General features: G+C 41.5%; 2 protein-coding genes across 2 annotated transcripts in view; both read right to left on the bottom strand.

Annotated features, from left to right (window-relative positions):
* The window catches only part of LOC139663095 (coxsackievirus and adenovirus receptor homolog), a 39,520-nt gene extending 32,789 nt beyond the window's left edge, over window positions 1-6,731 (bottom strand). The window contains exon 1 of the mRNA XM_071541632.1: window positions 6,575-6,731. Within this exon, the coding sequence (XP_071397733.1) occupies window positions 6,575-6,725 (151 nt within the window). The 5' untranslated portion in view covers window positions 6,726-6,731. The remainder of the gene's footprint in view (window positions 1-6,574) is intronic.
* A 1,468-nt stretch (window positions 6,732-8,199) lies between these two features.
* On the bottom strand, window positions 8,200-12,836 carry btg3 (B-cell translocation gene 3). The gene is made up of 5 exons (XM_071541633.1): window positions 12,772-12,836; window positions 11,404-11,614; window positions 11,100-11,237; window positions 9,303-9,495; window positions 8,200-8,768 (listed from the first exon to the last, which is right to left on the bottom strand). The coding sequence occupies exons 2-5, from the start codon at window positions 11,574-11,576 to the stop codon at window positions 8,568-8,570; spliced, it is 705 nt and encodes a 234-aa protein (XP_071397734.1). The 5' UTR covers window positions 11,577-11,614; window positions 12,772-12,836; the 3' UTR covers window positions 8,200-8,567.
* Between the last annotated feature and the right edge of the window lie 306 nt (window positions 12,837-13,142).

Genomic DNA, 13,142 nt, shown 5'->3' with positions numbered 1-13,142 from the left:
GTTGAATTTGAGGCAAGAAATGTTATTAGAAATGGGATTTTCTGGAACGAATTGTGTATCTCTTTGTATCAATAGTCCTTTAACGCTCCTAACAAGATTCGGCCTTTATCATAAAATTTCACCATAGGACTGCTTTACCACACTTTAAAAATTTAGGATACAGGCAATCATACCCTTGTGAAACAAGTGTTCAGAATAGGATTTTGTACATGGCAACAGTCATATGTGTCATAACAAATCCCTTTTTTGTATGCACAGGAGTTATTAACATAGTGTTCGGCTATATCATTTGTCATGATGATTCAACATTAAACAAAGATTGACTTGAATATCAACATCATAGGGGACAAGGAATTGAATTCAACAGGAACTGAATCAAGAAAGAGGCTTTCTACAGACAACACTTATTTGCCTTTTTCTCCATACCCGCAGTCGACAATGTGTAATGTTTTTCAATGAGATAGAGGCGCTAAAAATGGCTCCTTCAACAGCTGCTTCGACCCCCTCCTCCTTCCAAATTCCACCCCACCTTCTGCCTATGTCGCTTATTTTCTGAGCCATAATATTTCTCAAGATTAGACATGCAATTAACTCTAATGTTCTTAGCAGAGAGGGTGGGGTGTTACTGCTGGAGGAGACAAAATATAATCATATTCCTACAACTCAGCCCTGTGTAAGACAATGCCTGGACGTTGGCTGTTAATAATGTGACATGCACATTACAATGGATAATGCTTATCTCAAAAATGATATGTCCTTGTGAAAAGTCTGAACTGGCAACAAAAGATTCATTCTCAGAATTAATTGTCGGGTCTGTTTTACATGATAAGGTGAAACAATGTTTCCCCATATATCCTACTACTGAACCTATTTTTCATATTGCATGACGGATAGTCTAACAGAAGTCCCAGCCTGTATAGAGCTGATCTGACACCTACCTAGCAGGTAGGCAGCAACAGACTGCACAGCAGCACCTGCAGATGCAGCACCCTGGGGACCTGCCTGCCACATTGTGTATCCTCACACTGGGATGGCTTGCTCACATGCCGTGAGAATATTATGCAGAAAGAACCAGTATACATAGTCATAAAGGGCAAAAAAAAAGAAAATAATTTCAAGTTCAGCCAAGGGGAAGGACCAGAAGCAGACTAATGCTTTAGAGACCTGGATACTGACTGCAGAATCTTGTGTAATTCCATACCTCATTTTTGAGAAATAAAACCCTCTTTTTAAAAGATAACACACACATAGTGTGCTATAAGCCCAAGAGTCTAAAACAGTGACAAGTACTCTGACAAAATGAATGCTGGCATGGGGAACATTATGGGTTACTATTAAAGTTATGAGTCATCTTAAAAGCTTTGTTTACAAAATAGTTGTGTTTTAAAAGAGAGCCTCCTCTGCATTTTGAAAGATTAACTGGTTAATTTCAGGTAACATTTTTGTTTCCAAATGGATATACAGCATTTTGGAATGAAAACCTTCAAATCTCCTTCACTGTCATGTGTGCAGTGTCTCCTGCCTGTCTGTAGTTCATCTACAGAAAAAAGGGGTCTTTTTGTGATGTTCATTTGAGATATGAGGTATGTGAAAACCCCTATTACCATCACAGTGAACAGCTTATTTGTCACTGAGCCCATTATTCCTCATTAGGAGCAGAGGGCGTTGTGGGCTGCGCAGATCTGGGCATCAAGTGGCTAAGTGATGAATGTGCTGTGGGGGTGTTTATCGTCCTAACAGAGAGATGCCGTGATGATGACCGATGGACTCAGAGAGTGGAGAGAATCAGCACTGCAGTGACCTTGTTTTTACTGATGGGTTACACGGATAGCAGAGGAAATGTCTCTCCTTCAATACAGTCCCTGCTAAATAGTCATGCTTAGCTCTTTTCTCTATCGTTTAGCTACCTCTTATTTATCAGTGCAACTAAATAAGAAGATCTCTGTAGGCGGTAGGAGTGCAGTGGGACATGTAAAAGAAAAATTTACCTGACAAATTTCAATTTAATCGTTTATCACAGTTTTTGGAATGGTTACAGCAATGCACCAGTAGTTTGTGTACTATTAATTTCTTAACTGCCAACACTGTCATGCAGAGTCGAAATTGACTGCTTCAATTTACAATCATTCATCACCACTGAAAATAATAGTTCTGCCAGCTTTAGTTATGAAAGACAGAAAAGAAAGACAGAAAAACGCTGTTTCCTGAATGTGGTTTTCCATGAGCCATGAGTAAAGCAGCAATGGACTACTCAGGTACAGGGAAACAATTGTGAATCTGCATTAAATTCTTAAATGCTGAAACAGACTTTCTAAATCGAACATCTGCAGTGAGTGCAACACACAAATTTGATTTCTCATCTCAAGACATTGAATCAGAGTTGAAAATGACCCCCCCGCCCCCACCACGCACTAAATATATATCATACTGTGAGCCCTAGTTCCGAAGTACACATCAAACCATGACCTTTGTGAATTAATCAGCCCCTAATGAGTATCATTAAGGCATAACTGCTCCAAAGCTAACCTTACTGGGCAATATGGCACCTAAATGTATTTGCATACTACCGAAGACCCTGGCACTCTTAGTATAAGGTCAAAGTGTTATAGAAGTTAGATGTACAGCCTACCAACTTGAAATATCTGTCAATGTAAGGTTGGCTTTATGACCAAGGGGTTCAAATAAAATCTTGCCAATATATCCTCTCCACAGAGCGCTTTGGCAGCAGCCCAGGAGGAGGCAGTTTTCACTCCTGCTACCTATGAAAAAGGAATGAGCCCTGAATACAGAGTGGCTGCATGGCCATTAACACGACTCAGAAACAAGAACTACTATTAATCATTTTCACTGGTTCTCTAGCAGGCAATTTGCTCGTTCTGTAATTTAGATATGAAAGGGAGAACAGGAAGGGAAGGGGTAGGGTGATGCAGTTAAGTAAAGGCCGGGATCACTGTTTCACGCTCCCATACGGGCGAACAGGAGTCTGCACAGGGCTTGTACATCGCTGGCATGTTAAAATATTAATGGCCGGGGTTCTGAATATTCATGGGCAGTCGTCCCCATCATCAGATTGTGGAGGACAAAGCAGTGTCCCCGGAGTGTAATCCGATTCTACATGTTCTTGCTTTATTTCCAAGGACGGGGGGCTCCAGGCAGAGTGGACGGCTGCTGGGTTGGAGGTGAAGCTGCTGCTGGAGCATGTTTCAGCCAACAGGAGGCAAGTGGGGGGACTGGACAGCCGTGTCACCACAACTGAATGTGAAATCGTGACCTCGAGCCGTAGCTGTCTGTGTGGGGGCCGTGACAATGGCTCAGGTTGAGCTGTTCATGCACATCTCTTTGGTTGTACCACCAATTTTCCCCAAGGACCCCACCACATTATCAATACACAAATACGCCATTATTTCTTTCAGTTGTAAAAGTGTAAAAGCTGTTCCCCAGATATGGGTAGCCTAACTGACTGAAACTTTTTGGGATCATCAAATACACTGGCAATAGCTGTTTTGCACCGTAACACGGGGGGGGTTCTGCTTTAAAAGAGGAGATAATACAGACTTTCAAGCAAGGGGGAGGGTAGCTTTATCTGAGCAATAGGAGCACATACACAATCACACTCCCAGGATCTGCGTGTCTGTTTTCAAAAGGTATCCAAGCAACCAGCTCCCAGCCAGGACCTTTGGGTGTAGGCTTATCAGGTAACAGCATTCTGCGCCTGCTCATAGTTTCTTTTCGTTTATGTTTATCCTAGGTCAGTGGCTTCACTCTTGACCCAAACAGCCAGGAGTGGAGGGGGTGGAGAGGGATTACCAGAGCAGGTCCTGCAGTACTGTAGCAGGGCTCAGGGAAAATAATTGGCTAGGACTCACAACTCCAACAAACAAACATCGAGAGTACTGACTGGCCGGTGGATGTCAAGAGGCTTCTGTCTGGCAGCGCTAGAATTGGATAGACTTGCCAGGGAGGGACTATGGGAGGGCTAACCACGACGCTGCCTTACGATGGAAAAATGCACAGTGCTCCTGAGACAAACTATTTGACAACAGACTTGGAAAAGGATTGGTTGCCATCAAGCTCCCTGTAAAAGCTGACATATCATCTGTTTTCTTTCTTCATTTCCAAGACGATTTCATCCCACTCATGATTTCAAGTTAACTTCAGAAAAATGCAGCCTCTTACAGATCAATTTCCTGTCCAATCACAACAAGAGCATAACACGATCCAAATGATGACATCTATAAATGTTCACATTTGTTTTTTAGTAACATGAAGGCTACTTCAAAATTGTCTGCTGTGTCAGATTCTGTATTGTAAAAATTGGCTATAATTTCAACAATTCTTAATTTCCCTCTCGAATATTGGGTTTTTAAGGTCTCATTTTGTGTTCCATAAAATACCTCATGGACAAGCAGTATAAAGAAAATGGAGCACAAATACCCTAGTCTCTATTTTGTCAATAAAAAGAGGTTAGTACATTATTGTGTGATCCTAAACCATGTCAAAAGAATGCTATGAGTCTGGCACATGTTGTTCTTGTCTGCTGAAGTGGAACAGTGCCCAAATGACAAGGCCACTGTGCTATTAAGATGGTAATGAGCTCAAACTAGTGTATACAACAATGTGCAGTATAAGACAAAAGTAGGCTAAACAACACACTATGTATGTACATATTACTCTCACTGTCCCAGCTTTTACATGTCAGGGAGAGATGCCGGAAGAGAACAAAGCACTTCATTATTGCATGAGGTTTCTCAGTAATCAGCGGACTGGAATGTCAGTGCCCTGACCATGGCTCTGTGGCTCCCCTTCAAAATCTCTGACAACATTTCAGTAACTGCTACAGGATGCTGATACCAAAAGAAAGACCAGCGACAATAGCTTCACGTCAGTGTTCTGAGTGGGAGGAGGGACCTGCAAGTTTCAGTGGAAATTCCAGGGCACTAAACGGACACACCCATACACATATAACCTGATTTTGCATTTGCTATAATCCCATCAACAAAAAAGCAGGGGTAAATTTACAGTTTAACACATTTATGATTAATGATTAATAACACTAATGTCATTCATGGGTAATCAATGTTAGCAACTTCTCTGCATCTATTGCCCTGATGACAATTGAGAGCAATCCTCATATCCATCATCCCATCTTTACAACTGGAAGTTATATTAATTGCTTAATTTACTGAATAAAGCTTCAACTGACACTGTGATTGTACCAAACAAACAAGTAAATCAGTGGTTGCCAAACTGGGGTCCATGGACTACAAGGTGTCCTTTTAAGGGGTTCCAAGGGGTCCCCAGCAAAATGAGGAATAGTTAAATTTCTCTGCAAGTTCATTAACTAGAAGTTAACACTAGTAGAGAACGTATGGAAATTACTATCCTGATCAACGGTTTCACTCTCCCCACTGCTCTCTACCCACCTACAGTGTAAACAGACAACTAAAATCTTCTTGGATGAGGGTCCCTGGGACAAATCCCTCATCACATGGGGATCTAAAGCATATCTATCAGGGGGCACTTGACATGGAAACGGTTGGGAAACCCTTAAGTGAATGACACAGACATAAACAAAGCTGTCAACACAAGCAAACATGTGGTTAAGATAGATTTGATAGCTTCGGATTTTGGACTTGGGGTGTGGGGGTGGGGGGTACAGCACTGCTGCCAGATGGCAGACAAAACACGCAGCACTTTGAAGTCCTTTAGCTACAGGTTTTAAAGCGGATCAAGCTATTGTGTTAACCACCAGTAGAGACCAAAAAACATCACACGAAAATACCTAGATTTTTGGCACCGAGATAGACAGTTGATTCTAAAACATCCCTAAAATCATCTAGTTTCGCACTACTGTGGCTGCTTTTAACACAATACGTTAAGATTTACTATAATGCTAATACCTATTAATTTAAGGTAACGTACAAAACAATACTAAAACACCTGGGAAGCCAAATGACATAGTATGCCTGATATGTAATTTAATGGAAGCTAACGTCATTATTACTCACTTAAAATGTGTAACGTTATGAGGCTGCATTAAATAATGTTAAACTTTAACTCATTAACGTTGGTCTTTACTTAACTGTTGACCCCACTATCTAAGTAGCCTAATGCAGGGACCCTGCTGGCTGAGACTCAAAGAAATCCCACACTGGAAACCTGCTAGCCATGCCGCCGCCATAAATAATAATTTAGCTATTATTTACCATTTAAACTAACCATATATTATCCTTCGCCTAACGTTAGATTGTGGCACTAAATTGACCTCAGGCCAGAGTTGATCCACAGAGTTGATATATTGAATAACTCCCCGTCGGACAATTTCAGAAGTGTGGCTAACTACTGTATTTTTATATATATTCATCATATTACCTTGAGCTACAAACGCAACCTAGAAGTTATCAGCAATATTATATTATCGAAAAAGCTGCAGTTTTCACGTTAATGGTTTCCACTCGCCAGTGGTTAGAGTTATTGCGCGCGGTTGACCACACCATGAAACATTCGTTGCTGTTTTTGTTCAAATTCAAGGTAACAAAAGTAACTCCGCGGCTCTTGTTGTGGGAAAACTTACCTGCTAAAATGCTAAATAGTACACAGCAGAACCGGGCTATCGTGGGCTCCATTCCTTTTCGAGCTATTCCACGACTTCTGAACAGAAACTTGGCTGTAGGAACTTGTGTTGAGTTCGAGTGAAACGCAGCAGCTCCGCTCCGCCGAAGCATCCGAAACTCCACTCCTCCGCTGCTCTCGGCAGGTGCACACCGGAGGGAGCTGGAGGGAGCTGGAGGGGGTCACGTGACACACCGTTTTCCTAAACAAGATCCAATGATGCCCCCTGCCGGTGTCGTGAACACGGAGGTCTCCCCGGACACCTTTGTTTTCATTTTCATACAGTACAGTCTACGTATATGCTGCCTTCCAAGTACTTCTCCTAAATTCCCTATCTCCGACATGGGACATAGCCTATCTTATGGCTTGGCATTCTATGTAATTAATTAGCATTGTATGTTTTTATTTTCACTATTGGTATCACACATTTTTGTTTTAATTAATTAATCCAATCACTCATGCCTGATGCTCGTTTCTTTCTTCTGCCGCTGCAGCACAAAGTAGCTCTATGCCGCTTGATTTCTAAAATGAATCGACAGCCTCCAAACAGCTATTTAGGTATTATTTCCGCATATTTAATGCGCAGCAAGTCATATTCAGACGACAATAAAATACACAACTATTAACACTGTCGACAGCTTCCATGCCCTTCACCTCTAGTCATGTTTCGGCAACTCATGTAAGCTATAGAAAATTCCTCCTCTCTTGGTGTTAGGCATGGTGGCAGTAGTATTCCCTGATGTTTTGCTTCACAATTTAAGTTTTGTAACTTTACAAGAGTTGGTTTAAAATTCATCTAACGTACGGGCACATGCCATTTTTTTACGGTCTATGCAACCTCCTAAATTGTCTATGTATGACGGCTACACAACCACGCTCGTACACCGTTGCTAGGCAACCGGGTTGTCTTGACTTCTGCCCAAAGTGGCCATAGACCGTAATAAATCTGCCCGTGGCAAAGTAGTTGTTTTGTACAAAAGCTTACATTTCAGATGATTCAGCTTATTATGTCATTAGTTCCCCATGAGTGTCATGTAGTCAAACCAGAGAAAGAACTGAATTGAGAATCAAAACCATCATTATTACTGTTGAGGGGGGAGAACAGTGAAAATGGCGAGCTAGATTTTGGCCTAGATTTAGAGGGATTAGTGGGTAGTTTGCCAGTGTAGTCAGTCAGACCTGACACAGCCTGGCACTGCATCTGGTCATCCCAAACATAGATCTTTCTGACACAGTACCTTCTGTGATCATAATATTTACAGTGTACCCTCTATGAACTCCCCTCCTTTGTGTGTAAGGGACATTTCAACCTGGGCCTGATACAGGCAGCTGGGTGGCACAGTGGTTAGACACTGTCCTTCAACTGGAGGACCTGAGTTCAAGACTCTGTCAGCAAGCATCCACCATGCTGAAGTGTCCTTCAGTCATTATTGAGTCCCAATAACAAACTTCTACTTTATCTACAGGGTATTTGTTACCCAAGGGTAACAAATAATACTTGGAGGCTGGATGGCCCACTGTTCTTAAAAAAAAAAAAAAACATTATAAAAGAATAAACACAACTCAACAAAGCATTACAATGCTTGAAAATGGTGTTTAATAAAACTTCATAATTTAAAAAGCCTATACATCTCATAATTCTACACTACGAATAAATAAAACCTTTACTCACAAAGGACGGTAGGTGGCATACATGTAATTCTCCCATCATAAAAATACAGTACTTATTTCAAGACTACAAACTAAGTACGACTTCCAGTATACCTAATTTAATACAAGTGATTATTTTATTCAAACTATTACAAACTGTCTAAAGTGCAAGAATAGTTTTTTGTCAGAAACAAAGAAAATTTAACTATAAAAATTCCTGTTTAAAAAAATTGGTCAGTCATCTTATTGGTCTCTTCAGCTTTTGCTCCCTAAATGTCCAGTGTGAACTATCATCATCACGGTCCCTAACTGTAACAGTGTGCCAAATTGTGGTTGTCCCAGTATCCAGGCCCTCCTCTGTAGCCAGGAGGGACCCATACATTTTGTCTGAAGATGTGGGGGGCTCTGCCACGGGGCCTGAAGCCACACTGAGGCCGTGGAGGGATGGGACCTTTCCCTGGCGCCATCTTCTTGGGATGCCATGTAGGAGCGGTGGGGTTCATCACCTTTACAAGAATAAGACAAATTCCTTTTACACAAATCATCCTGGCCCCAAGTATTAGTCTACGTACACTAAACTAGACATTTGAGTTAAACAAGTTTTGAGCTCTGATAAACCTCAGTAATCCAACAGGTAGAGAAGCAGTGCTAATCCAACACGTAGAGAGGCAGTGCTGGCATCATACAAAGGCTTCCTACTCATTCCCTTTCTAAAATTTCAGATGTGTTCCAGATTGATGTTGACTGGATTTGAGAGTTTTGGTTGGTGTTCAATATGACTGCTGATAGCGTCTCTAATATAATTGTCAAGTAGGCCGTATCACTCTGTAGTTGAAGATTAATCTTAACAAAAATCCATCACAAATATCACAATAAATGAAATGACAGTGAGCCTAACAGCAAAAAGTGCGGTCATGTACTTTCCCATACTTATTTTGTTCAATCCCCAAAACTTCTCAAGTCCTGGTAGTAATAATGTTTTGCATTCTTTCCCACCATGGAACCATGGTCATAGGCATTCTAAAATTCATATAATATACCTGGTGGGTATGGCGATTGTGGAGAATAGTAAGGGGGGAAGCGAACGTGCTCTCCTCATCAGAAGAAGAACCTGAATGGTAGTCTGATGTCACCCTCTCCAAAGCGCTGGTCACCTTCTTCGTGACATCTTTGTCCTCCTCATCATCACTAGAGAAACTGGCCACTGAGAAGCAGGGGTTTAGCTCTCCGTATCTAATAAGGGGGAAAAAGCCAAAAACCAAAATGCCATTAATGTCTTTTGAAGGGCACAGGTAGTCAGTTGTAAATTTGTAATCTCTTCAGATCTGAAAAGTATTGAAAATCAAATAAATAAATAAAACCTGCCACATAATTACATAAGCCCAGGAGGACCCAGAAGTTTTATGATCTAAAATTTGGGATATGTACACACATTTCTTAAGAGTCTCACTTAAGATTAATCCATCTTAAGTCAAAGGCTCAATTTACTACAAATGAATATAAGCAAACATTAATACCAACATAAACAAACCTTTTATGGCTCAAGAAAATTCTGACTTGTATGTTACATTATTACATTGAGGGTCTAAAGCTGGTGGTGCCGGGTAGGTTAGGCCAGTGATTCTCAACCTTTTTCATATCAAGGACCCTAATTTAGTACATATTACTACCATGGACCTCCATTTGATTAAATTTTGTCTCTCGGATATAAATCTGATAATATTACTGTTAGATATAATTATAATTTTAACCCAGAATTCCAGGACTATCTGTATTGTAGGTAGAGAGATAACAGAGAAGCTATGATCAAAACAATCATTCTTCTACATTCTCTAATTGTGCTAACTTCTTGTGAATTAAATAATGCTGATGTTTAACAATTCATCAGTTTGCTGGGGAACTGGGTTAGGCTATGTAGAATAGGTGGGCTGTTTTGTCTTACTATAATCTGTTTTTGTGCATCTTGCCCTTCCTTATGTTTGCCCTACATCATTCTTTTCTATGACTGATTGTTGGATCAGTTAGATCTAGTTAGGTTCATTCTCTGTACAGTCCTTTGAGACATGCTTGTGATAAAAGGGCTATATAAATAAACAAACTTAAACTTGATATGTAGCTGCTGTCTATGGTTACTGCTTGTATTAAAAGCCCTGTCAATTGACTATGCCTGGACTATGCACTGAAAAGTCAATAGATATCATTCCATTTTGCAAAAGAGTAGCCTAAAGCCGCTTTTCCACCGCATGGTACCGGCTCAACTCGCCTCGCCTCTACTCGCTTTTGGTAGTACCACTTGGTTTTCCACTGCAGATAGTACCCCCTCAATGTGCCACCCCCCCACAACCGGTCGACGACCTGTTGCATGAAACTGCCGTGACGTCATCTTCAATGCGACACGCACAGCAACAATGGAGGATATGGAAGGGATGGTGTTCTTGATTCTCGGTATGTGGCTGTTAGTCACAGCAAGGAGACAGATTGTATTTCAGAAGAGGCTGAAGGCAGCAAGACAAAAGACTGCTCTCTGGTTGCTCAAAGGTGACGCAAGAGGGTAAGCTAACCTGGTAGCTAACGTTAGCATATATGTCCCGTGTCGCGCAATGATGACGATTCTCTCTGACCAATCAGTAGTCTGCAGTGTTTTCACCTCACCTTTTGGTATCGCCTCAGCTCTCTTGGAACCTCAACGGAGGTGCTACCAAAAAACAGTACCAGGTACCAGGTAATATGGTACCTGTTACCTGGTACTTGCCCAATGGAAAACCAAAAAAGGCGAGTTGAGTCGAGCCGAGCCGTTACCATGCGGTGGAAAAGTGGCATAAGTGTCAAAGCCTCACCTGCAGCAGACCTCCCCTGGGTCCACCCACAGCGTGAGTTCTCGGGGCAGCCCCAGGTCCCTGTACTGAACCCCACTCTCCTGGCAGGCTCGGAGCAGCTCTGGGTCCTGCCGCTGGAACCCGTTCACTCGGATGCACCTACAAACCACACAAAACAGACGTCTAGTAACACAATCTTAGACTGGCTATATACTTCAATGGAAAGACAATAACGAAAGATTGGCAACTCTGCTGACGGCTTCCCAGAATATCAGAGTATCCCTACTAGTACTAATCAACAACAGTATATAAAAAAGACCAGTACCTGAATGCCTGGCCCCTGCTAGGGTTGTCAGGGTACCAGTGGCCCCTGAATTTCTCCTGTAGTGCAACAGCCAGCCTCTCGACAAACAGCTCAATTTTCTGCAACTCCAACTTCTCTCCCTTTTTAATGAGCCTCTTCAGGAAGAACACCACAGCTGCAATTTCTTTCCTCATATTTCACTTACGTTTCATTACGATGAATAAAAGAAAGTCTGTGAAAAAAGAACTTCAGTCAGACCAGCAACAATTAAATCCAAGCACCATGTGTGTGTGCAGGTTTCAGTGAGCTAAATATAAGGCTTTTAAAAACATCTTTAAAGACAGGATAAATGCACAACCATATTGCCACAAAAATGAAGACAGTTCAATGGGATTGGACTCTTTCCAAACAGATATTCACCATTTGAAAAAAACTATCACCTCACGTTACTCTTACAAAATGCTACTTGACAAAAATGCAATACATGTTACAGGTTACTGTTACAATGAGTCCTCTTAAGACCTCTGCCTGTAAAACACTTTGTTTTTTGAGAATAGAATCATCTGTTTTTGAAATATTGGCTGATAAACATTCAGGTAGCAAAATTGTTCCTAAACCGATAAATAGTATTTTGGAATTAAACCCTTCATATCTCACTTTAGAGGAAGCAATGCGAAAACACCCCATTTAAGACCTCTGAAATTGTATTTCAACAGGTTTTATTTATCTGTAGACATAAAGGTTTTTGATCTAACATTAACGTTACATCGTTGGATCTGTATTTACACTGGTCACTAGCATTTGAAGACTCACTTGCATACATTTTTCCATGTTTCAAGTGTTCTATTTGGGTTTAAAATATTAATCAATCCCGCAGAAACAGCAAGTAACACAATAGAAAGATGGGGTCCCTGTGTACCAGGCAGACACGGTTTTCCATCAGTTAACGGAATTCCAGTTTGGCGGTGAGAAACGTTCCAGAAAGGCGGGCTGTGACGCATAATTTCCGCTTTTCCATGGACCACTACTAGCTCCACCACACTACTGTACACAACAGTTAGCTTGTTTGGCTAGCGATACTAACCTAAACCGCACCAAAATTAAGCCCCAATCAAGTCGAAAGGGTCTTAGATCAAATTATTATTGCAGTTACACTACTACTACAAACTGCGTGGTTAACGTGACAGTTTATTCACCTGACAGAAGAAATGGCTTTTAGCCTTAGCTTCATAGCTAACGCGCTAAGTTAGCCGTCTCATGTTGTCAACAAAAAAACTTCAGTGAATAACGTGTCAAACTGGTTATATGATGCTTCAAGACAACATCTAGAATAACAGACACTTAGCAAAGAGTATTAGACATAAGAAGAAAAAAAGCCATTCAGCTTACCTGTACTTAGGCTATCTCCTCCACCATGTGGACAATCGGGCATGTAGGACAGGGAGAAGTTGAAAAGGGAGAGACGCCTGCGGTCTGGGCGTTAAACCCCGCCCATTACAACCCTATCCCCGCCCATTGGGCGTCCTCATTGGGTCCACGCAGGACAATGTAGCGTATTCATTGGTCGAGAATAATGCCTGTCATCTGACATGCACCGTGTCACACATGCAACGTGTTTGCTGTTATGACTCATGGCTTCAGTTACGTGTTTTTGGTTTGTTGCAACCGCGGGTGCAACCACTGATGTGGTATTATAACAGGGTGGGTGAATGAGAACTCCAGCTACAGAGTTCATCCAGTTCATAGTGTACCACTAAATA

The sequence above is a fragment of the Centroberyx affinis genome, unplaced genomic scaffold (genome assembly GCF_046629955.1).
Source record: "Centroberyx affinis isolate AG114_WGS23_722 - 3 ecotype Tasmania unplaced genomic scaffold, CSIRO-AGI_Caff_v1 ptg003916l_1, whole genome shotgun sequence".
NCBI classification, from domain to species: Eukaryota; Metazoa; Chordata; class Actinopteri; order Beryciformes; family Berycidae; genus Centroberyx; species Centroberyx affinis.
Note: the sequence above shows the minus strand (reverse complement) of the source record. Positions and strands in the feature narration are given on the sequence as shown.

What these genes read in the sequence shown, in the direction of transcription:
- btg3 (XM_071541633.1), bottom strand. Translation starts at nt 11,576, where the DNA reads ATGAGGAAAGAAATTGCAGCTGTGGTGTTCTTCCTGAAGAGGCTCATT. An exon ending in CCAGGGGAGGTCTGCTGCAG is followed by an intron (nt 9,496 to 11,099) that starts GTGAGGCTTTGA and finishes CCCCCTTATTAG; the next exon opens with ATACGGAGAGCTAAACCCCT. An exon ending in ACAATCGCCATACCCACCAG is followed by an intron (nt 8,769 to 9,302) that starts GTATATTATATG and finishes ATTCTTGTAAAG; the next exon opens with GTGATGAACCCCACCGCTCC.